The sequence below is a fragment of the Choristoneura fumiferana genome, chromosome 16 (genome assembly GCF_025370935.1).
Source record: "Choristoneura fumiferana chromosome 16, NRCan_CFum_1, whole genome shotgun sequence".
NCBI classification, from domain to species: domain Eukaryota; kingdom Metazoa; phylum Arthropoda; class Insecta; order Lepidoptera; family Tortricidae; genus Choristoneura; species Choristoneura fumiferana.
In genome coordinates this window covers 16954478-16979308 of record NC_133487.1, presented here as the reverse complement: position 1 = coordinate 16979308, position 24831 = coordinate 16954478, and the positions used below count along the sequence as shown (strand labels likewise).

At 39.5% G+C, this 24831-nt stretch overlaps 1 protein-coding gene across 1 annotated transcript in view; it reads right to left on the bottom strand.

The window, feature by feature from the left end:
• The window catches only part of mAChR-A (muscarinic Acetylcholine Receptor, A-type), a 142939-nt gene that overhangs the window by 27303 nt on the left and 90805 nt on the right, over window positions 1–24831 (bottom strand). The window contains 1 exon segment of the mRNA XM_074099332.1: window positions 22263–23050. Within this exon segment, the coding sequence (XP_073955433.1) occupies window positions 22263–22987 (725 nt within the window). The 5' untranslated portion in view covers window positions 22988–23050.

The window sequence follows — 24831 nt, the reverse complement described above, 5'->3', positions numbered from 1 at the left end:
AAACCAGAAACAGAATCGGAAATTATCTATAGGTAAGCGTTTTTGCATTCATCAGAACGGGACAGTTGACTTGGGTTAATATTTTTGACAGTGAAATGACGCCGTCATTCGACTTAATACTCGTACCTTTCAAAATTGGACAAGTGTAAACACTTCCTGAAAATAAACGCATATTTACGAAGTGTATATTTTGGGGATGTAACAATCTTCTGCATATACCAGGTGTGGCCTGTAATATGAACAAATAATTAAAACATAGATCATATTCCTCAAACTGAACAACATTAGTTCGGCGACTTTTAAAAATAATTAGTTTTTTTTTAACTTTTATTACAGTTTTAAGTTTATTTGAATAAGCAATGTAAAGCAAAATGCTTGGTGTTTGTAGCGTGACAGGCGACGTCGGTTGTATTCTAGGATTGCGGCACATTGATAGCAGTATTTAATTTGTATGAAAAAAGGAAAATTCAAAGACTCCATTATTTTTAAAAGTCGCTGAACTAATGTTATTCAGTTTGTCGGGACGATCTATGTTTTAATTTTTTGCTCATATTACAGGCCACACCCGGTATAGAATGTTACAAAAATATCCTGGTACGAAAAACAGGTTTAAAAGTATATAGGGTACAAGGTGGCCCATTTAGATCGATCAATATAGCCGGTATGAGCAAGTCTGAAACTATGAAACATAATATATAATCGATCGATTTTAGTGACAAGAGAAACTACATACTTACTTAAGGTGCGACCAAACCGCTCCTGGCATGGCATGCTCTCCACACCGCTGCTTAAAATACGGAGACGGCACGGAATCGCAGCGACGGGCCGTAAACGACAAGACTTTTGTTTGGTAAACTTTTGACGTTTACGGCACGTCACACTGCGATTCCGTATTTTAAGCAGCGGTGTGGAGAGCATGCGATAAAAACGGTGCGCACACGGTGCGTCACTGCGATTCCGTGCCGTCACCGTTTTTTAAGCAGCGGTTTGGTCGCACCTTTACTCGTAGGTACGTAGATTTAAAATACTTGTACTCAGTTCGAGAACCAAACCTAGTCGTATTGAAAAATAAAACTACATTATTTCTATTTGGCTATTGATTGTTTAAGTTACAAGCAGTAAATGTTACTATAAAATAAAATATGACATCTAAAAAAAGCAAACAGAGAATATTACATTATACAGATACATATTTTACCTCCTCCAACAGTTGAGAGTTAAAATTGTTTTTTTCCGAATTTACATTCACCTAAGGGCTAATATTAGATAACAAATTAAAACTTGCACATAATTAAAGAAAAAACTCAAAAGGAAGAGCCCGGATGAAACAACCTTTTTTAATAAAACAGCCAACCATTAAGCTCCGGAAACTGTATCAATTAAAATTTATGACGATACTAAAATAAATACGGAATTGCAGTTTTAATGATTCATGATTAATTCCATTATACTGCTGGATACCTTATTGTTTTTTTTATCCCGATATTCCCTGGGATCGGGGTAAAACCCCGAAAACTCAACGACTAAGTTTAGAGACGCGAAATTTAGCACGGGAGCTTTATAACACCCGACGCAAAAAAAGCGGTGTTATAAGTTTGACCGTTATCTGTGTCTGTCTGTGGCACCGTAGCTCTTAAACGGATGGACCGTTTTGAATGCGTTGTTTTTATTTGAAATCTAGTTTTTTAGCGATGGTTCTTAGACATGTTTCATCAAAATCGATTTAGCCGTTTTTGAGATATTGATCTTTGAAGTGACAAAGTCGGGGGTTTTTCCAACTTTTTGTTGGTTACGTTATTATTAAACGTTTATAAAGGCCAACGCAACGTTGTAATTTCTGTGTATTTCCATGGGAATCTTGTGAAATCCCGGAATTTCAACCCGGATTGCTACCACCATGTTGCTCGCTAATCCTGCCGTGAAGCATCAGTGCTTGCACTGTTGTTTCGGCGTGGAGAGTAAGACAGCCGGTGAAATTACTGGCACTTGAGGTATCCCATCTTAGGCCTCTAGGTTGGCAACGCATCTGCAATACCCCTGGTGTTGCAGATGTTTGTGGGCGGTGGTGATCTCTTACCATCAGGAGACCCACTTGCTCGTTTGCCATCCAGCCAAATAAAAAAATATAAAACGCCAGATCTAAGGGGTAACACGAGCTAAGTCGTGGGCAAACGGGACTATATCGACTCAAATAATCGTTGAAAATCATAATGTAAATATGTCATAATGTATTATTGTAATGTGTGTTTTGTTTGTCATTTCATTATGTAGGTACAGTCGGTGCCCTAACATAAGTATCCACTATTTTACGCAATTAGTATGACAAAGTGGATACATAAGTTAGGGAACCGACTGTTCTAGTCTGCCAATAATTTCCACTCCACAATTTAATACAGCAGCGTAAGCGCTGCTGCTGGGAGACCCGCTATTTTAAGCTCCATACCAGAAGGGTGTCAAATGGAACCCTATTTCTATCGCTACGCTGTCCGTCTGTTTGTTTGTCACAGAGCTGTATCTCGAAAACTACTTTTATTATACCTCAGGAGTAAAGCCGCAGACTTAAGCTAGTCATTTACAAGGAAAAACAGGGTTTTATTTAAAAAACATTTGCAAAAAAACATACTTCAGTTTCCACCAACGTTTGCTATCAATCAATGTCTCCCGGCCCGTAAAATTAAAATGCCTTAACTGAAACAAGCGGACAAAGGAATTTCCACTTTACTTATAGAACGGAAGGTTGACAGTTAAACGACAGGGGAAAGTGGGGCAATTCGCTACTAATGTGACACAATTTTGCTCTTTATTTTTGATCGGTTATTCACAGATGGCGCACACACTTGAAACCACAAACGTTGTCACTTCTTTCTGTCACACGGTACTTGACGGTACTATAGAACGAGATAAGTTTACCATTCGAAAGTACCGCGTTAGCATAGCACAGGGTTTCTCAAACTATGGCTCCACGTACCCCTGTTAAAGTTTCTAGACGACAGCGAACCCCTACCTCCCCCCCCCCTCACCAAAGAAAGTAATAAAACTGGCTGTTAGAGAAACTAAGTATTTATTTATTTCAATCATCATGATAATATAATGTAAGTATATTATTTATTTCAATAAAAGGTAGCAAATGTAGGTAAGAATCTAAGAAACGTCTTGCCAACGAAAATACAAACTGAAACAAACAACAACAAATAACAAACAAATTTGGAGTTGAAATAAAAAATACTCCAAAAACCAATCTTAATCATCTTGCCAGTCTTGCAGCCACCATTACGTAAACCTTGTCGCGAACCCCCTACCGTCGAATAGCGAACCCCTAGGGGTTCGCGTACCCTACTTTGAGAAACCCTGGCATAGCAGTACATAATGAATAAATATACTTAATCATAAATAAATAAATAATAAATATCACGGGACAATTCACACCAATTGACCTAGTCCCAAAGTAAGCTTAGCAAAGCTTGTGTTACGGGTACTAAGCAACGGATAAATATAATTATATATATAGATACATACGTAAATACATATTAAACACCCAAGACCCGAGAACAAACATTCGTATTTTTCATACAAATATCTGCCCCGACACGGGAATCGAACCCGGGACCTCAAGCTTCGTAGTCAGGTTCTCTAACCACTAGGCCATCCGGAGACACGTAGGAAGAAGAGACAGCTACAGACATCATCATCATCATCATCATCAGCCGGAAGACGTCCACTGCTGAACAAAGGCCTCCCCCTTAGGTGACTAACGGTAGACAGACCTACAAAAGCATTACTATTTTTTTATTCTGTAATGCTAATGTTTTATTAATTAATATATATACAAATCTTTTTCCAAAGGTGAAACGGAGACGCTTCGCTCCCTCGGCCAATTGATCAAAATACGGCATACCAAAAGAAAAGCCAACACAACCGACCTAAAAGCCTTCCTGACTCAACATCTTGATAATAGATGCTGAAGGAGATTAATAGCAAAGGGTAAGAAAATAAACACCATGTAGCCATAGCTTCATGTGCGCAGAAGAAATACAGACTCTATTGTGAAGTCATAGAGGTTACTTTACTGATTATGACTTCTTGAGTCCGTGTTAGGGCAATTGAATATTGTACGCTTAGGGGCTGTTTCACCATCCTTTGATTAGCGTTAACCGACGGTTAAATGTGATGCCGTCTCCGTCTATTCGAACAAAACAAATAGAGACAGCATCACACCTAACAGCCAGTTAGGATTAATCAATGGATGGTGAAACAGCCCCTTAGTAAAATAGCGGCCAAGTACAAATAAATACAAAATACAAGGCTCCTTACAAATTTAAAAGCAAGAAATAAAACGAATTTTCGAATATTTTAAGACTTATCTAAATTTAATTATTAGGTATATTAATGTAAATTCATTTTTTAAATTCCGTATTTTACTAACCATACTACGGGTTGTTTTTCATCATCCCAGCCTATATACGTCCCACTGCAGGGCACAGGCCTCCTCTCAGAATGAGAGGGCTTGGGCAGTAGTTCCCACGCGGGCCAGTGCGGATTGGGAACTTCACACACACCATTGAATTGCTTCGCAGGTTTGTGCAGGTTTCCTCACGATGTTTTCCTTCACCGTAAAGCTCGTGATAAATTTATATTTCAAAAAATGTTTTTTTTTTTAACTGGAGAGGTTATACTCGAGGTTATTATAAATATGCAAAATGACCAATCGCATAAATAACCAATGCAAAAAACGACCAACAGGTATAATGATCAACACGTAAAATTACCAAGAGAATACATAGAATAATGATATATGTACATTTAATATACAGGTAAGAGACATTGGATCGAACTATATGAGATAAAGTGCTCTGCGAAGGCTCTGCGATTTACTTATACCTAATTGACGACCGGATGGCCAAGTGGTTAGAAAATATGACTAAAAATTCAGATCTATTGTCAAGAAGACATTAATATCGAAGGCGTATTATAAAGTTAATGATTATATCATGGACAGGGATATTTGGAAATAATTCCGATCCGCATTAGCGATCCCTTCAAATAGCGAACCTACTGTGTTAAAAATAAAGTTGTGTTAAATAATTTTGGTGTATAGATATCGTTTAATAATATCAGTCGCAGTCAGCGGTATCGGCAATTTTTGATAAAATATTTTTCTTTTACAAATATTATTATCTGGGGGCACAGCAGTGCCCCGCCAAGTCGAGCAAAACAAAAACAAAGGCACGGCCGTACCATACAATTTTACTCGCAACCATCCATGTCGCACGGGCGGTTATAGAATTACGAACATCGACTCATTAAAGCCCTCAGTCTTCGACTTCGGGCTTCTAATAGACTCTCGTCCGTAATTCCTTATTTACTGCCCTTAAGACACAATGTACTATTTCGTAGGCAATCCTAACAAAATAGAATGAAAAAGTGCCAACCTATTTCCCTTGACAGTACATTATGTTGGCAAGATTACGTCAATTTGGTTGACATTGAGTGTCGGAACGGACTGTAAAGTGCGGCGATTACCATGCCTATCAAGCGGGTTAATGACCCAGAAGAAATGGGAGCTCTAAGGCTTCGTCACTACAATCTGCTACAAACTGTACAGATATTTCCTAACCGACTTTTATGCTAGGTTTACATGAGCTTACGATGACCATTGGGACCGAAAAGTTCTTGAAAAACAGACTTACAGAATTACGCATTTGTAATAGGTATAGTGGGATTTCTAACTTTCTTTAATCTAACGAGGTTAACCAACATAGCCTAGAGCCTATTAGAGAGAATTGGGTAGGTTAAGTTTTCTGGGATGGTCCATATTATATTTTTTATAGATAGTAGACTTTATAAAATCATCCCAGCCTATATACGTCCCACTGCTGGGCACAGGCCTCCTCTCATAACAAGAGGGCTTGGGCCATAGTTCCCACGCGGGCCCAGTGCGGATTGGGAACTTCACACACACCATTGAATTGCTTCGCAGGTTTGTGCAGGTTTCCTCACGATGTTTTCCTTCACCGCAAAGCTCGTGGTAAATTTCAAATGTAACTCCGCACATGAATTTCGAAAAACTCAGAGGTGCGAGCCGGGGTTTGAACCCACGACCCTCTGCTTGAGAGGCGATAGGTCAAACCACTAGGCCATCACGGCTAGACTTATATAGTAGACTTTATAGTAGACTTATAATGTAGCTCACTCCTGTAGATACATTTTTTTTCACTTGCCGATTTTTTGTAAAAATAAATTGAAACTTTATTTCGGCAAACCACACGTTTCAATTTAATTTTACGAAAAAACGGCACATGAGAAAAACAGATGGCCGTTGGGTTGGGACCGAAAAGTTCTCGGATGGAGATCGCGAATCGACGACCTGGTTCGATGGATGACCTGGTTACAGTCGCGGGTGCACGGTGGCTGCAGGCCGCTTCCAACCGAAGCGACTGGCGGTCTATGGGGGAAGCCTATATCCAATAGTAAACGTCTTATGGCTGATAATGGTGATGATAATAATGATAGTGTATAGCATGAGGGCCGCCAAATGCGGCCTGTGCTCAGGAGTAGCCATGGTGGCCTAATGGTTTGACCTATGGCCTCTTACGTAGAGGATCGTAGGTTCAAACTTCTCAAGTAAATAAACGAATTTGAATTTGAAACCCCCGAATTGACCACAGGACCTGTCGCAGGACCGATGAACGGTGGAGCAGACGAGTCCTTGAATGGAGACCACGGACGGGAAAACGTAGTGTAGGGCGTCCTGAGGCACGGTGGACGGATGACCTTAAGAGGATCGCTGGCGGCGGATGGATGCGAGGGGCTGAAGACAGAGTGTTGTGGCGCGCCATGGAAGAGGCCTATGTCCAGCAGTGGACTGCTGTAGGCTGATGATGATGATGATGATGAATTGACCACGAGCTTTACGGTGAAGGAAAACATCGTGAGGATTCAATGGTGTGTGTGAAGTTCCCAATCCCTACTGGGCCCGCGTGGGAACTACGGGCCAAGCCATCTCATTCTAAGGGGAGGCCTGTGCTCAGCAGTAGGACGAATATAGGCTGGGATAATGATGATGAGTAGCACTTTTGAATTAGTACGGAGCCCTAACTGCGTGAGTTAAATTTTCACTAGACCGGTGTTCACGATTACAAACCATCAACATTTCATTCAGCCTTACAGTAATGCAGTGTCGCCAACCACCATTAGCATATTCTCACGATTATATGATCACAAGCCGTCCGGAACGATAATCATCTGATATTTCCGAGCCTGTACTTACATCGTTAACAAGCATCATCATCCAGCCTATCGCAGTCCACGGTTTAGGCATGAGGTAAAAGACTAACAGACAAAGTTACTTTCAAATGTATTTGTATAACTAGTAGGATACTAATATTATAAACTAGTTGCCTGCGACTTCACCCGCGTAGAATACGTTGATTTATCGCTTCCCCGCTGCAAATAAGTATTTTTTCGTCCAAATTACCGCAGTGTTTGAAGTCAAAACTCTTTGACCAGTGTGTGTTGCCAGTGATGACATACGGATCTGAGACGTGGGCGTTGACGATGGGCCTCATGAGAAAACTCAAAGTCACTCAGAGGGCTATGGAGAGGGCTATGCTCGGGGTTTCTCTGCGGGATAGAATTAGAAATGATGATATCCGCAGTAGAACTAAGGTTACCGACATAGCCCGAAGAATTGCGAAACTAAAGTGGCAGTGGGCGGGCACATTGCTCGCAGGACGGATGGCCGATGGGGCCAGAAGGTTCTCGAATGGCGTCCGCGGACCGGGAGACGAGCTGTCGGTAGGCCTCCAACAAGATGGAGCGACGACTTGGTTAAGATCGCGGGATCGCGGTGGATGCGAAAAGCACTAGACCGGTCTGAGTGGAGAGCCTTGGGGAGGCCTATGTCCGGCAGTGGACGTCTTTCGGCTGACATGATGATTCTTCACAAATCTATAAATTGATTATTTTATTGTATTAATTTTACACTCTATCTATCTATCTATAGCAGCCCTTGTTGTTGTTGTTGTTGTCCGTCTTCGAACGTAGGCCTCCACTTCACGTTTCCACGCCTGTCTGTCCCCTGCCACCTTCATCCAGTTAATGCCCCAAAAAATGATAAAATGTTAATTTTACACTATTCCTGCTCAAACTTATTTGTGCTGAATCCGGTCCAACACATAAGCTGCAAAGATATGAAGGTATTGACTGAAAATTTGTGCTGTAGGCACATAATATAGACACGCGGTAGCGTGGCAAGCCAAGTTCAAGCTAACCGAACTGGCGAGCAGCACCGTGTTTAATTTTACCCAAACCATTTGGAGCCACTTTTGACCCCCTCATAACTCAAAAACTATTTCACATAAACATGTCAAATTTGTAATTTATTGAATCAGGCGTTACTTTGCGGAGGTCCATATCAATGAACTAAAAGAATTTCCTTGCTCACCCGCGACCTTACGATGCAGCATAATGCTGAGTCAAGTTCCTTTTCGACATCATCATTTTTTTTTCTGAAAATTGTGTGTTATTTTAAGTTTGATGTCGAATAAAGTTACGAGTATGTCTATGTATACCGAATTTCATCTAAATCGGTTCAACAGTAAGCTGTGACGTGATGAGGTGACAAACAGACTTAAAGATTTTCCGCATTTACGAGTATAATATTAGTGAAAGAAAGAAAGAATAAATTTATTTGCCAAAATGCGGCACAGCAAAAAAAAAGTAGTAGTGTAAGTGGTAGTGGGAAGTGGGGTGCGAGAGTGAGTTTGTTGAATCTATTTCCATAAAATAATAGGATAATTTTTATCCGGAAAAAAAAAATTGTTTCCGGGGTACGCGATAAACTAATTCTTCCCAAACGAAGTCACAGGCAACAGCTATTCTACAGTCTTTACAAAAAGGGGTACAACTGAAGTTTTTGTGAAATTGAGTTAAATACATATTCAGAATCAGGAAAAAAAGGCGCTCTGCCTTATTTTTTGTATATTTCTTGGAGAAATATTGTCGGAGATACCATTATCCCCAAGGGCACAAATGCCTGAAATAGATTTACTTCTAGATTTATTAAAGCGAAGATGCATATGTATTGGGTTATGGTTAAAATGCTTAGTGTAAAAGGTCCATTTCCGAGATATTAAAAATAATGGTAAATGATCATCATCATCATCATTATGTCAGCCGAAAGACGTCCACTGCTGGACATAGGCCTCCCCCAAGGCTCTCCACTCAGACCGGTCTTGTGCTTTTCGCATCCACCGCGATCCCGCGATGGTAAATGATATTGAATATTAAAATGGAAAAGCGTAACAGAAAATATGCCTATTTTTTCTAACATTGTATCCACTTGCCACTTGTCTAAAATGTTAAAATGAAAAGGCACATTTTTTAATTATGCCTAACTACGTTGGAAGACTATTTAAGTTTATTTATTTTGTTAAGTAAAAACATGTAAAAACAAAAAAAAAACTTTCAATTCTCGAGTTTAACAAAATGTTAGATGTAGCCTTTCGCATTTAGACGGCAGTATTACGTAAATAAGCAGCATAAAAACGCTTTAGAAACCACCATTCTTCTTCCTTAGTGCACTTTAAAATGTAGCTCTAAGTCTCGGATACAGCTCTCATTCGACAATAAGTTTCATTCACATTTCCCTCTCTAAAGTACGTTAGAAAATAAATTCGTTTTACGAGACAAGTAATGCTTCTGGCGTCGGGAGGGTACCGAATTTGATTACCGATTGAGTCCAATATGTCTCTAGGTTATTTAGAACGGGTTCTATTTTAGCTCACTGGGACCCGTGGACCTTACCTGATTTGAATTGGGTCAGTTTTTAGGGTTCCTTAAACTAACTTTGAACATACTGAAATAAGCCCGAATAACTCACGTCTTGAATCGAGTTTAGCTCGACTTTCGGGCTAATTTCTTGTTTCTTGATACTTCCACAATGTTTGCTAGATTGTTATAGGTAAGTAATATAAATTCTTAACGCAGTCAATTATTTAAGCAATTTATTGCACTTAGGATGGATTTCAAGTTCAAAATTTGACTTAAAAGTTTTTTTTGTTATTTATGTTGTTGAGGTTAGTATTTGATATTAGAACTTTATTTGTTGAATTAGGCGTACGTAACTACGCGGAGGTCCATATTAGGAGGGCAAGTTTAAGTTACTTTGCTCACCCGCGACCTTGTCATAGCCATGTCTGCCATGCAACAAATGTGTGTTCATGCACCTCCACACCGTAAGAACATATGTATATATATATGTATGTATATATATATGTTATATATAGGTATATCTTATATATGTGTGATAAAGTACATGACCTGGCGGATGTGGAGAGCTAATTTTTTTGCCAACAAACTGTCATGCAGTTTGGCAGATAATTTTTTTCTTTAAACAAAAAAAAAAAATAAAAAAAAAAAAAAAAAAAAAAAAACACACAAATCACACAAACCCAACTTTCACCACCACCACACTACACAGTTTAGTAGTGAAGGGGCCGCATGAACACACATTTGTTGCATATACATAGCTATCATAATGTCCAGAGGCCGTATTGCCTAACGTTTAAGACGTTCGTGATCGCAATCAAATGACAGTTTTTGTATACGGAATCTGTCATTTGGTTGCGATCGCGAGCGTCAGAAACGTTAGGCTATACGGCCTCAGGGTGAGCAAAGTAATTGTTTATATAGTTCATTGACTTGAACTTGGCTGGACACGCTGCCGCGTGTCTAGATAATAAAATTACATTTCATATTCTTCAAGCTCACGGTGCTGTTTATATTCCAAGTATAATAGTTGACATGGAAATTGGATACATTTATATGAGGAAAACGCCTCGTATTTGCTGACTCAACGGTCGGAAAATAAATCCCGACATTAATTATTATCCTTTGGGAATTTATGAAAATAATGAAATCTGTTGGGCTTTAGCCGTTTCGCCAATTTTCCAATTTTCATGCTTCTTTGGGCTATATTCCAAATATAATAGTTGACATGGAAATTTAATACGTTTATTTGAGGAAAACGCCTCGTATTTGCTGACTCAACGGTCGGATAATACGTCCCGACATTAAATATTATCCTTTGGGAATTTATGAAAATAATGAAATCTGTTGGGCTTTAGCCGTTTCGCCAATTTCCAATTTTCATGCTTCTTTGGGCTATATTCCAAATATAATAGTTGACATGGAAATTTAATACGTTTATTTGAGGAAAACGCCTCGTATTTGCTGACTCAACGGTCGGAAAATACGTCCCGACATTAAATATTATCCTTTGGGAATTTATGAAAATAATGAAATCTGTTGGGCTTTAGCCGTTTCGCCAATTTCCAATTTTCATGCTTCTTTGGGCTGTATTCCAAATATAATAGTTGACATGGAAATTGGATACATTTATATGAGGAAAACGCCTCGTATTTGCTGACTCAACGGTCGGAAAATAAATCCCGACATTAATTATTATCCTTTGGGATTTTTTGCCGTGGTGGCCGAGTGGTTTGATATAATGGCCTCTCAAGCAGAGGGTCGTGGGTTCAAACCCCGGCTCGCACCTCTGAGTTTTTCGGAATTCTTGTGCGGAATTACATTTGAAATTTACCACGAGCTTTACGGTGAAGGAAAACATCGTGAGGAAACCTGCACAAACCTGCTAAGCAGTGGTATGTGTAAAGTTCCCAATACGCACTGGGCTCGCTTGGGAACCACTGCCCAAGCCCTCTCTTTCTGAGGGGAGGCCTGTGCCCTGCAGTGGGACGTATATAGGCTGGGATGATGGAAATTTATGAAAATAATATAATTATTATTATTATTATTTATTTATTTATTTAGCAAAAACACTTAATACATAATGTTACAATTTTCCGTCAGACTCCCAAACTAGGCTGAGCCTGTAACTTGGTAGTCTGCGAGTGTGAATACAGATTAACAATAGTTAAATTATGCTTATGTTACCGCTACGTCTAAACCGTATCGTATCGTAATCTGTTGGGCTTTAGCCGTTTCGCCAATCTCCAATTTTCATGCTTCTTTGGGCGGTATTTAATGGTTAAAAAATTCAACCACTAGCACGATTTTCATATTTACAGGAGATAACTTGAATGTTTACGTTGCAAGAGCATATTTTCTTATGTACGTAGGCGACAATCAGAACTAGGGAAGCCAATTCTTCCGAAAATTACTGTCTTTTGTTTTTTTTTATTATTTCACAAAATTATAATGGTTATTCATTTTCAAAAAATATTTAGGTATTTATATTAGTGTTTTTGTGGTGGTTTTAGGAATCGCCATATTTATTGGTTTCGGGTGGTTTACGATACCACAATTAGTGGATTCGTTAGAATAAAGTTTACAACACTGATCAGCGGGGCTACTACGAAATTTGAAAATCGAAGTTCGTGTCGTTCCATCCCTCTGACGCTTAAACTATTTAATACGAGAGTGAGAGGGACGGTACGATACGAACTTCGATTTTCGAATGTCGTAGTAGCCCCGCTGTCACCTGCATTAATATCTGGCACAGCGGAACGTGCAAAAATATCAACATCAACTATCATCAAAATAATATCAACCCTAAACTACCTGAAAACCCCTGGTTTACCCACTACGAATAGAACAGCCACAAAACGCGACAATTTCGTAGCATCACATACCTATTACAATATCAATACAACCCTTTGCCTTACGCTCAATAAAAACGCCTTCGCGCTTTTAAAATTTTCATTTCGCCCTTCTCCCCTTTGAAGCCCCCCTTAAAGGGTGTCCCCCCACAATAAGACATTACGGGGGCTTCCGTAGATTTACGGGCGATGTGATACGCGCATTCATTATACTCAGAGGTGACAAATTGAGACTTTGCTTGCTGGTTCAAACCTGTTTTTGTGATTACGAAGTAGACGCTAAGAGCTTCGCTTTAGGGAGGTATATTGATAATAAACATTTGTTATAATACTGCATTATTAAATTTAACTTTTAATATAAGCATATAATTAAAACATAGATCATTCTCCTCAAACTGAATAACATTAGATCAGCGACTTTTAAAAATAATTAGTTATTTAATTTTTATTACACTTTTGTTTATGACGACCGGATGGCTAAGTGGTTAGAGAACCTGACTACGAAGTTTGAGGTCCTGGGTTCGAATCCCGGCCGGGGCAGATATTTGTGTGAATAACACGAATGTTTGTTCTCGGGTCTTGGATGTTTAATATGTATTTAAGTATGTATTTATCTATATAAGTATGTTTATCCGTTGCCTAGTATCCATAGTACAAGATTTGCTTAGTTTGGGACTAGGTCAATTGGTGTCAAATGTCCCATGATATTTTTTTTTATTTTTATTCGAAGAAGCAATGTAAAGCAAAATGCTTGATGTTTGTGTCGTGAAGGCGGCATCAGGTTGTGTTCTAGGATGGCGTACATTGATAGAAGTATTTAATTTGTATGAAAAAGGAACATTCTAAGATGCTGAACTAATGTAGTTCAGTTTGACGAGGACGATCTATGTTTTAATTTTTCGCTCGTATTACAGGCCACACCCGGTATTATAGAATAACGAGGGTCACCGACATAGCTAAGCGAATTAGGTCGTTGAAGGGTACCTAGGCCATATGGCACGGAGAACAGATGGCCGTTGGAGTCGTAAAGTTTTCAAATGGAGACCGTGGATCGCAGCGTAGGACGTCCACCAACGATCTCGTTCGGGACGGATGACCTGGTTAAAGCCGCAGGTTCACGGTGGATACGGGCCGCTTCCAACTGAAGCAACTGGGAGCAATGGGGGAGGCCTATGTCCGACAGTGGACGTCCTACAGCCGTAGTGCCGTGACGAAATACTATTCCTGTAAATAGTTAAGTAAAACAGTAAGACTTACCTGGAGAGCCCAAGACATGTAGAACGAACGGCGGTCGGCTTCAACCCTTGTTTCAAAGGATCCTCCAAAGCCAAAAATAAAGGAAGATCAGCGCCGTTCGCAAGACCTGCAGATTGCTGATTTGGGACCATTTCGTGACAGGCATTGCTATTTTTATTTTATTTTTTTATTATTATTCTTATCCATGTCATGTCATGCCACGAATAAGTGAATGTTTTTTTTTGTTTATTCTTTCTTTCAAGGCAAAGGGTGGTGATTATATGTGAGTTCATAAAACATGAACTCAAGATTAATGCCTTCCAGGCGCGTGTCTTGTATATTTAATGCTTGAGCACACACGAGACAGAGGTCCTTTCAAATGCGACCCTGGTGTTGCCACTTCGGCGCTTTTCGCGCTAGATCTGGCGCTTTTTTTATGAGACGATCTCATGATTCAAAGTTTTAGTGCCCAGAGGATAATTTAACGCTCTTTAGTGTTCCTTACCCGAGGACACAGAATAAGTAATACTTAGTACAAGTAATAGTATAAGTAAGTGCCGAGGAGTAACAATCGGTATCCTATAACTTCGCTACATTACGTCTGTCACAGGGATGTATCTCAAGAAGATATTGACAGATGAAATTGATACATTTTATTTCTACTGCCGATACTACAACAAATAATAAAAATTAAAGGTCCCACACTACCAATGTAAAATGTCCCCACACTATTTACAATTTGCTTAAAAGCAAGGCTCTGCTAACACTGGATTGTTACTAATACGACTAATTAATAAGTCATTTGAGTAATATACATATATATTATACTTCGCGCTGTTCCCTCGGGAACTGTGCATTTTTCCGGGATTTAAAGATTTCGAAAGCAAATCGAAAAGGCGAAGCAATTCAAAGGTGTGTGGGAAGTTCCCAATCCGCACTAGGTCCGCGTGGGAACTACTGCCCAAGCTCTCATTGTGAGAGGAGACCTGTGCCTTACAGTGGGAAGTATATAGGCCGAGGTGATGGCCAGATTTTATACAATGTAGCGCTTTTTCAATCGCTGTTAACGCTGAATATGAATGTGGATCTGGCAACACTGCCCGACGCGAAAAGGAACTACGGAAAAAGTATGCATTTTGAACGAAGCACGTTATGCGAGCGTACAGCGTAAATATTGCACCCTGTATATTTAATGTTAGTGGCCTTTACTGTGATGAGATGACAACGTGGCCTCCAATAGTACATTGTTATAGAGGCTGGAAAGTTAGCAATAGATCAGCGAGTTAGTTTGAAGGCCGACCCTTCGGAGAGGCCTTCGATAATAGGTACTAGTTCATTTATTGAACGTTTGGTCGAGACTAAACATTGCGCTTTTCACGACCACTGCTAGGAAATAAAACCATAAATTGATTGATTGTTACTGTTTGTTTTTTATCACAAACAATAACAATCCAGAGACTGCGTTGCTTCCGCCGTGTGCTCTTTACCAGGCCCGATAATACCGACATGGAAATACCGACCCGATTTTTCTTGTACACGCCCATAGAAACTCATGTCAGTTTGACACGAGTTTGTATACGAATGCATGTTCACGAATAATCGGGTCGGTATTTCCATGCCGGTAAACACGGAAGTGTAGTGACATAGCTATTTTTTTAACGAGTCCATTCTTAGACGACCAAATGGCCTAGTGGTTAGAGAACCTGACTACGAAGCTTGAGGTCCCGGGTTCGATTCCCGTGTCGGGGCAGATATTTGTATGAAAAATACGAATGTTTGTTCTCGGGTCTTGGGTGTTTACTATGTATTTAAGTATGTATCTATATCTATATAATTATATTTATCCGTTGCTTAGTACCCATAACACAAGCTTTGCTAAGCTTACTTTGGGACTAGGTCAATTGGTGTGAATTGTCCCGTGATATTTATTATTTATTTATTTATTAGTCCTCCTTCCTTCTTAATCCTCGTCATGTCCGACATGTGGCAGCAAGTCGGACTTGACGAGGATGCGTAACGTTTTGTTTTGACTCTAACATATAAGTTTACACCATAGCCCACTTTTTACCCGCCCTGGGAACAACCTTCACGTCATTGACGCCTCGTTTTTCCTTATTTCCACTCCCACTTGGCATCTGTTAGTGTGATTACCTTTATCTTCTTTTATATTTTCCTGAGTTTCCGCTGTAAAACAGCGAGTGCTCAGACTCTTCAGATCTGAAACGCAGGTGATAAGGGGCTATGAGATGTACTTCGCTTCCCGAGGGAGATTAGAACGTTCTATTTAAAGGAAGATAAATTTAAATAGCGCTTAAAAGTGAGCACTCAAAGGTTCACTTGGTACGAGAGGTATCGTGAGTTTCTTTACATTGCGGGTTGCGCGGCTAGCAATTTATAAGTACTTATCAAAAATACAAACTACATACAAACATACATACATACATACAAACTGAAACAGAAAAACCAGAAAAAGAGACCAGCGCTGGGAATCGAACCCAGGTCCTCAGCATTCCGTGCTGCGTGCTATACCCCTAGACTACCACTGGACAGGAATACAGGCACACATTTCTCCTATGCACCACATATCTCAGCTTGTTTATTTCTTATTTAGTCACTTAAGCAGTGACACTAGCGACATCTAAGTTTTTAGCCCTCATCGAGAAACTTTCAACACTCCATTGGAAATAACCGCTCACGCGGACAAGAGATGTCGCTATTAAGTAATCAAATTAAGATTGGTTTTTGGAGTCTTTTTGTGTTTTTTATTTCAGCTGTAAAAGTAACAAAATTTGGAGGTAAAATAAAAAATACAAAAAGCCTCCAAAAACCAATCTTAATTTATAAGTAATCGGTCGTTGTCGGCAATGTACTGCAATAAGACTTCAAAGTCATTTGAGTGAGATTGAATTGAGTACCAATCAGCAAAATATGTGGTCTACCACCCTAAAGTTGATAATCGTTTGCATGTCTCAAACAAAAATGCCAATAGACGTGGTCTGTCAACTTGAAAGTTCGACTTTAGCGACATATTCGTTTGATAGGAACTGTTTAAAAATTGATAGACCACTTATTTGGCTGATGGTACCTGCAAAGGATGATTTTGGTAATACCTAATTAAAACAACGTATAATTTTGCTTGCGATACAGACCCAGAGTCTAGTGCGAAGGCCGTAGAAAGTCAAATGTATTATATTTTTTATTCAAATGTGTATTTTGTAATTTTTTGTGGACAGTGTAACTTTATTACTAAATAAAATTACTTATTCTTATTTTCGTGGACACGTTTTTGTTGACATGGTAGAAGATTCTGTTAGTTTCCAGGTTATCTAGTAGTTAATGTTCCATTAGTCCGGAAGAAGCGGTTTGCTTCATCTTTCATAATGCGAACTGCTAAGAAATGGAATTCGCTCCCATCGTCTGTATTTTCCAGATCAATACAACCTAGGGCCCTTCAAGGCGAGAGTCAATAGGCTGTTACTGAACCAGTGAGATACGCCTTTAGCCTCATCTGCACTTTACATCAGGTGAGAGGAGGGGTCAATCATGGGTCAGTTTTATAATAAAAAAAGTACCCGACGTTTAAAAAATAATCGAAAATGTCGTCAAATTCTACAGCCCATTCATAAAAAATGTGACTCGAATGACCCTTTGCTGTTCTAAAGATGGTGGTCTAAAAGTGACGCCTCGGGTACGGCGTTAGCTTAAGAGCCAACTTTAATTTAGAGCGCGTCAAGAGCGCGTCGGGCCCGGCCATCTGTTAAAGGATAAGCCAGCTGGCCATCAATCCGCGCTGGCATCACAATTTGTATACCGTCTACAGGCTATTGTATATAGACGATCTTATTGTTTACCCTTTGTCGATGCGGGTTGATGTGAAAACTTGACCTAGAAGTGATTTCCGCACTCGTATATGCTAACCATTTCTAAGACACTTCCCAGTATAACCTTGAATAAGGTTGTCCAAGGAACCAAGTCCTTGTGTGTCCTTGTCCAAGGAACTAGGAAGTTAGGGCTCATTTTCAGTGGTCGTTAGGGCCCGCATTCCGGGTACCAGTGGCGTAGCACATTTAGGGGGCGGCAAATTCCTACCAAAAAAAAATTAATGGTATGTGTGAAGTTCCTAATCCGCAATGGGCCCACGTGGAAACTACGGCCCAAGTGTTCTCATTCTGAGAGAAGGACTGTGCCCAGCAGTGGGACGTGTATAGGCTGGGATGATGATGATAATTCCATAACAAAAAAAATGTCGCACCTACGATTCGGACCGATTACAATGATGAGTACCCTAAATAAGAGGGCGGCAATAGTTATTTGTGTCACAAGGGAGTAAAATGGTGTATTTACGGCGAGGGCGTACATTGAATTCAGAATGTAGCGAAGTATTCTACAATAGAATCCTGAGCGTAATGAGGGATTCAAGTTTTATCGCCCAAGATGAAAATAATTGTGCTCCCGAGTGGCTCATACAACTTTTCACGCCGAGTATTAAGAGACTTAAAAAAAACTTAATATTTTTAAAGAACAACCAGCATAGAAAATGGCGTGGCTTTACAATTATCAACTTCAAAAAATGGCATTTGCAATAAAACACTTAGAAAAGCCTTGAACAGAAAAGTTGCACTTTGCTCCCTCTCGTCAGGGAGGAAAAGTTACTTTTCTGAAGGAGAGGTGTGAAAAATTTTCTTCCGCCCCGGACGGATACCCACGCTACGCCACTGCAGGGTACAGAGCATTTTTGTTTGTAACATGCCATAGACACGCGGGAACCGTTTTCATAAGTCGATGGAAAACGCATGCGTGATGCTAGAGATTTTTGTTTATGCATGCTGTCGCAAGCAATCGATGAATTTCATTTTCACACACATGCGAGCCGGGGTTTGAACCCACGATCCTCTGCTTGAGATGCCATAGGTTACCACTAGGCCACCGGTTTCTTACGGAATACCCGTATGCTATTCTATATTATACCCCCTGTTTCACCATCCATTGATTCTGACTGATAAATGTGATGCCGTCTCTGTCTGTTTTTTTGTAATTTAATCAATGGGTGGTGAAACAGCCTTTAAACCTAGTTAACGACTTCGCAAAATAGTTCGTACTCCAACATGTTCTGTGTCGCCAAAAAAGTTTAAGGACAACGTTAAGCAACAGTTTACCGAAGAGTTCCGGATCGCAATAACTTACAATAAACACGAACAGTTTCCAATCCTGAAACTTTTACAGATTCATCCAACTGATCAATTCTAGGCGCTCTATACAAGGAAATGCTCTTAACTAGGGATGTAACGATACCGGTTGTGAACAAGTATCAGCGATACAGCGATTTTTGGCTGACAATTTATTGTAATATGATTATTTTTTGTATACATTTGACGATCCTTTTGTGAATTTCTTGCAGTTAACTGACATGTGTTTATAATGTATTTGTTCAAAAGGTAATAAATAACCGATTAGATACCGGATACCGGATGCCGTGAAAGCACGAAAATACCCAAAACAATTCAGTTGTGCAGAAAGAAAACATTAAATAGTATTTTTTGTGATAAAAATGGCAAATTAACAAAAAAAACCTAATTGAATCGTAATTTAAATATTCAGCAGATCACACTTTTTATGGCTCCGTGCAAGAGGGGTTGCAAACATAACCCTATTACAGTCACTTCGCTATCCGTCTGTCTGTCACAGAGTAATATTTCGATAACCGTAATATAAGATAGCAGAAATTTACATATAATGTTTATTTCTATTGCCGCTACAACAATAAATAATAAAAACAGCCTATACAGGGTGGCCCATTTATATCGGTCAGTATGGGAAAGTCTGAAACTATACGAAAATTTCTTCTTAGGAACCATGACATCGATTTTAATAACAAGAAAAACTGCATTCATGCATTTAAAGAAAACCTGTACTCAGCTCGAGAATCAAATCCGGTTGTTTTGAAAAAAAAAACTTACACTATTTCTATTTAGATATCGATTCTGTACGTCTTAAGAATCACAACAAGCTATGATACCGTTGAAGACCTTAAAGCAGCCATTGAGTCAATTTTAACGCAAATTCACCATGTCAAGATACAAAATGCAATAATAAGATAAAACCTAACCGTGTTGAACGGTGTATTGAAAAAAACGGTGGACACTTCGAAGCATTTTATTCGTTTTAGACATAATGTTTCATGGAGACATTTACTGCTTAAGACGTACGCAATCGATATCTAAATAGAAATAATGTAAGTTTTTTTTTTTTCAAAACAACCGGGTTCGATTCCCGAGCTGAGTATAGGTTTTTTTTAAATGCATGAATGCAGTTTTTCTTGTTATTAAAATCGATGTCATGGTTCCTAAGAAGAAATTTTCGTATGTCGTATAGTTTCAGACTTTCCCATACGGACCGATATAAATGGCACAGCACAGCATTACGTAGATATACTGTAGTTAAATACAATTCATGTATATTTTTATCCATAACTTCCCTAATATATTTAATTCGAAAAAGATACGATTTTAAATAAAAAAACCGCTTTCAAATCGGTCCACCCGTTTAAGAGCTACGGTGCCACAGACAGACACACATAGCGGTCAACTCATAACACCCCTCTTTTTGCGTCGTCGGGGGTTAAAAATGAATTACTGTGTGCCAAATTTAATAAACGCCTTGAGCCGTTTAACAATACAACATAACTTTCGCATTTCTGGTATTAGTATTAGCAGAATTATAGTACTGCACTACCCGTTGAAAGAAATGTGGTATCGGTATCGTCGCCTCCCTACTGTTAGGGTATTTGTCTTGGTTCCACGGACGAGCGTAACCACGCTTCCCGTAAATTTATCTGTGCAGCGATAGATTAAACATCCATAGATGGATAGATGGAGATTGATTGTCGAATAGACGGGACTCGTCGGTAAAAGCTTTAGGGGAATCTGTCAAATAGACGGCGATTAAAGGTTTGTGTATAAAATACTAGTCTTTGCCCTCAGCTTTGCTCGCGTAAATCATTAGACCTGGCAAACTAATTGAGGTTCTGGTCGTGGTTTTCATTTATGTTGTACTAGCGATCCGCCCCGGTTTCGCACGCGTTTAATTTTCAAACAAAAGGTCTCTAATTAAAGGAACTTGAAATTTGTCATCGCACACGCACACATCTTTTATCACACATACACAGCCCCGACATCACATGCACATTGCACAGTCTACCTTTATCCATGTGTTGCTTATTTGTAATAATATTGTTGACTTGGTGTTGTGAATAGACGTGTCGTGTTATCTTTCTTTCTTTCTCTTATGCTTAAAAAACCGGCTAAGAGCGTATCGGACACGCCCAAAATAGGGTTCCGTAGCCATTACGAAAAAAATAAGTAATATTTTTCTAAGGATTTCGTATTCTATACGGAATCTTCCAAGTTTAGGTATATTTTATACCTTAGGCTGCTATTTACTCATAAACTACTAATAATTCTCAAGCAAACTTAGCCGTTATAGTTTTCCTTGAAAGTGTAAAATACTTACTACGCTCCTGAATTTTTCCAAATTTTTCCACCCACCGGTTTAGATTTTAAAGGGGGATTTTAATGAAAATTTGCACTTTAAAATTGAATATTTCGCAAAACAAATCACTGAACCTAAAAATCGTCTTAACAAACCCCTAATAGTAAGCAGTAAGGGTCTTAGCAAATACCTATGCAACGATATCCCACACTACAAGATTGGATGAGAAAAAAAATCACCCCCACTTTACGTCTATGGGAATACACTAAAAAAATTTTTTTTTTTAATTTTTAATTGTACTATTTTGTCGGCATAGTTTACATATATATCCGTGCAAAATTACATCTTTCTAGCATTGATAGTCCCTGAGCAAAGCCGCGGACGCACAGACAGACAGACAGACAGACAGACAGACATGGCGAAACTATAAGGGTTCCATTTTTGCCATTTTGGCTCCGGAACCCTTAAAAAGTTAAGTGCATTTGACATTTCTAACGAGATCTTCATTTCTGGCTGCCAAGTCTCCACTGGACAGTGTCCACATCTTAGTTCAAAAGCTTCCAACCATATGGTCAAGCCGTGCCCATGTAGACATGTGTGTTTGCAGGTGTAGGACCTTGTGCAAGGTCCGCCCGGATTGCTACCACCATCTTGCTCGCTAATCCTGCCGTGAAGCAGCAGTGCTTGCACTGTTGTGTTTCGGCGTGGAGAGTAAGACAGCCGGTAAAATTACTGGCACTTGAGATATCCCATCTTAGGCCTCTGGATTGGCAACGCATCTGCAATACCCCTGTTGTTGCAGATGTTTATGGGCGGTGGTGATCTCTTACCATCAGGAGACCCACTTGCTCGTTTACCATCCAGTCGAATAAAAAAAAAAAAAAACACCCGACACTACAATTACAAACTAAAACTTACCTAGAATTTGACCTTTTAGACGAGTCGTGTTTCTTCCCGCCTTGCAGATTAGGCAAGTCCTTTTGCCGCTTCTTCGTCTCGCGCCATATCCTGTAGTACAATATGCACATCACAGTCACAGGCACGTAGAAGGCCGCGATTGCCGTCCCGAATGTGATAAACTGATTTGTCACTATAAACTGGATGTAACACTCATGAGGTGGCACTTTTCGCTCGCCATCTATGTACGGCCACGCGTAAATCCAAGGCGGCCACAACACTAAACTGAATCCCCAAGCACTCCCTATCATCACAGTTGCGCGTCTTGTAGTTCTCTTTGCTCTGTATGTAAGCGGGCGCGTCACACTAAAATACCTATCGAAGCTGATTATGAGCAGATTCAGCACGGAAGCGTTCGATGCTAGATAATCTAGTGCTAGCCAAGTGTCACAGACGTGCGGTCCCAGCGGCCAGTATCCGTATATCGTGAACACAGCGAATAAAGGCATGGATATTAAACCAACGGCGAAATCCGCAACCGCGAGGGAAAATAAGAAGTAGTTGCTGATCGTCTGCAGTTGTTTGTCGATCTTGAAGCTTATCATGACCATGGAGTTGCCGACGACAGTGAGAACGGAGAGGACGCTGGCGATGATTGCGATGACGATTGTCTGGGCGAGACTGAATGGGCTGGTGGGAAGGTCCGGTGCCAGATCGGTGAAGTTGGCAGTGGTGTTGTTGCTCATGCTGTCAACTCCTCGCGCCCGCCGGCCGCGTCGCGACCCGGCTCGATCCGTGTGCGAGCACGCCTGCAACAAACGACAATATACAGTGAATATAGTTAGATAAAGATCTTAGGGCTAGAGTAGATAGGTGTGTGCAAACTTAGCGACTATGCAGATTGCTATCTGATGGTTTTTAAGCGAAGTTTTTTTCACTTCTCATGCCCTAAAATGTCAATATAGCCTAATGCAGGCTAAAACAGGAGTGAAACGCATTGCTTAAAGAATCCCAAGGGTGTGAGAGGGATTAATTTAACAAAATGACATGTAATAATGATATTACCAATAAAAGAGTATGAGTATGAGTATGAGTATGAGCTAACTTTTTTTTTCATACCTCGTGGTGCATAATAACTAATTACTAAGTATTTTTCGTATTTTCTCCATGTGGCTTCAGTGGACACGCGAAATAAATGCAGGAAGGACAATTTTGTGGATTCGGTTTCACTGTTTAAAAAAATCTTATTGTGTTCCGTCAATTTTAATAGGTATCATAAAATTTTAAACATGTATTTTTTCTTTTGTTAATCAAACATTTTTGTATTTTTTTGTTTAATTGACAGCAAAAATATACGTGTCTAACATTTTATGATTGACGTCCGTAAGGGTTAATAAGGGTTTTTAGGATGGTATAGTCTATTGCCAAATATTGTGACTTAGTTTCCATTTACATAAACCTTTATGTTGACGTCACAATAAACGCCCGCTTGGTCCAGTGATTACCGATTATTATGTGAGTACTGTTCAACTGCAGAGCCGGAAATCGTGGGTTGAATGCTTAAAATAATGTTGCGTAGGCGACAGTGGCGTGGTCATAACAACAGCACATACGACAGGGATCACCAATTTTGCTTTTGGATTTATTATCATCATCATCCCAGGCTATTATACAGGGTGGCTCATTTAGATCGGTCAGTATGGGGAAGTCTGAAACTAAGACATGCGAAGATCTGTTCTTAGGAACCATGTCACCGATTTTAGCAACAAGAAAAACTGCATTCAAACATTTAAAATAAACTTGTTCTCAGTACGGGAATAGAACCAGGTAGTTTTGAAAAAAAAAACTTACATTATTTCTATAACGTTTTAAACTTTCGTGTATCACACTCGCGCTGCTAGGCAGACTTGACACCCCACACTTCAGTCTACTCGTGACCACGGCCACTGTAATGCTGCCGAAACGTCGAGGTAAATATTACTCGCGTGTGTTAGTGAGATAAGTCCCGTTGGTGGTATTTTTATATTATTTCTATTTGGATGACACTGTAGGTCATAATCATAAATGAGCAATAAATGTTAAGTATTATGAAACATGATATCTAGAATGAATAAAATTAATTGTTTTCATATTCTTTAATAATGTAAGTTTTATTTTTCAAAACGTCCGGGTTCGAGTCCCGAGTTGAGTACAAGCTATTTTTAAATGTATGAATGCAGTTTTTATTGTTACTAAAATCGATGGCATGGTTCCTTTCGTAGTTTCAGAATTTCCCATACTGACCGATCTAAATGAGACACCCTGTAAACGTATCACTGCTGGGCACACGCTTCCTCTCCGAACGAAAGGGCTTGTGCCAAGCTGAATGACGGGAAAAGGCAGAATGAAGCTCAGAACGAGGGATTTAGGATTCGTTTCTTTATAATTGTCAACGCCATTCCTACACTTAAAGTTTATTAAAATTGTAATTAACAAAAGCTACCAAGGATTTTTTCGTATAGTTTTTTCAATTTTTTTTGGAGAAATCGCTATAAGTTAAATTTTGAACCGATTTTTTTTTCTAAACATTAGCTGTCTACCTATATTTTCA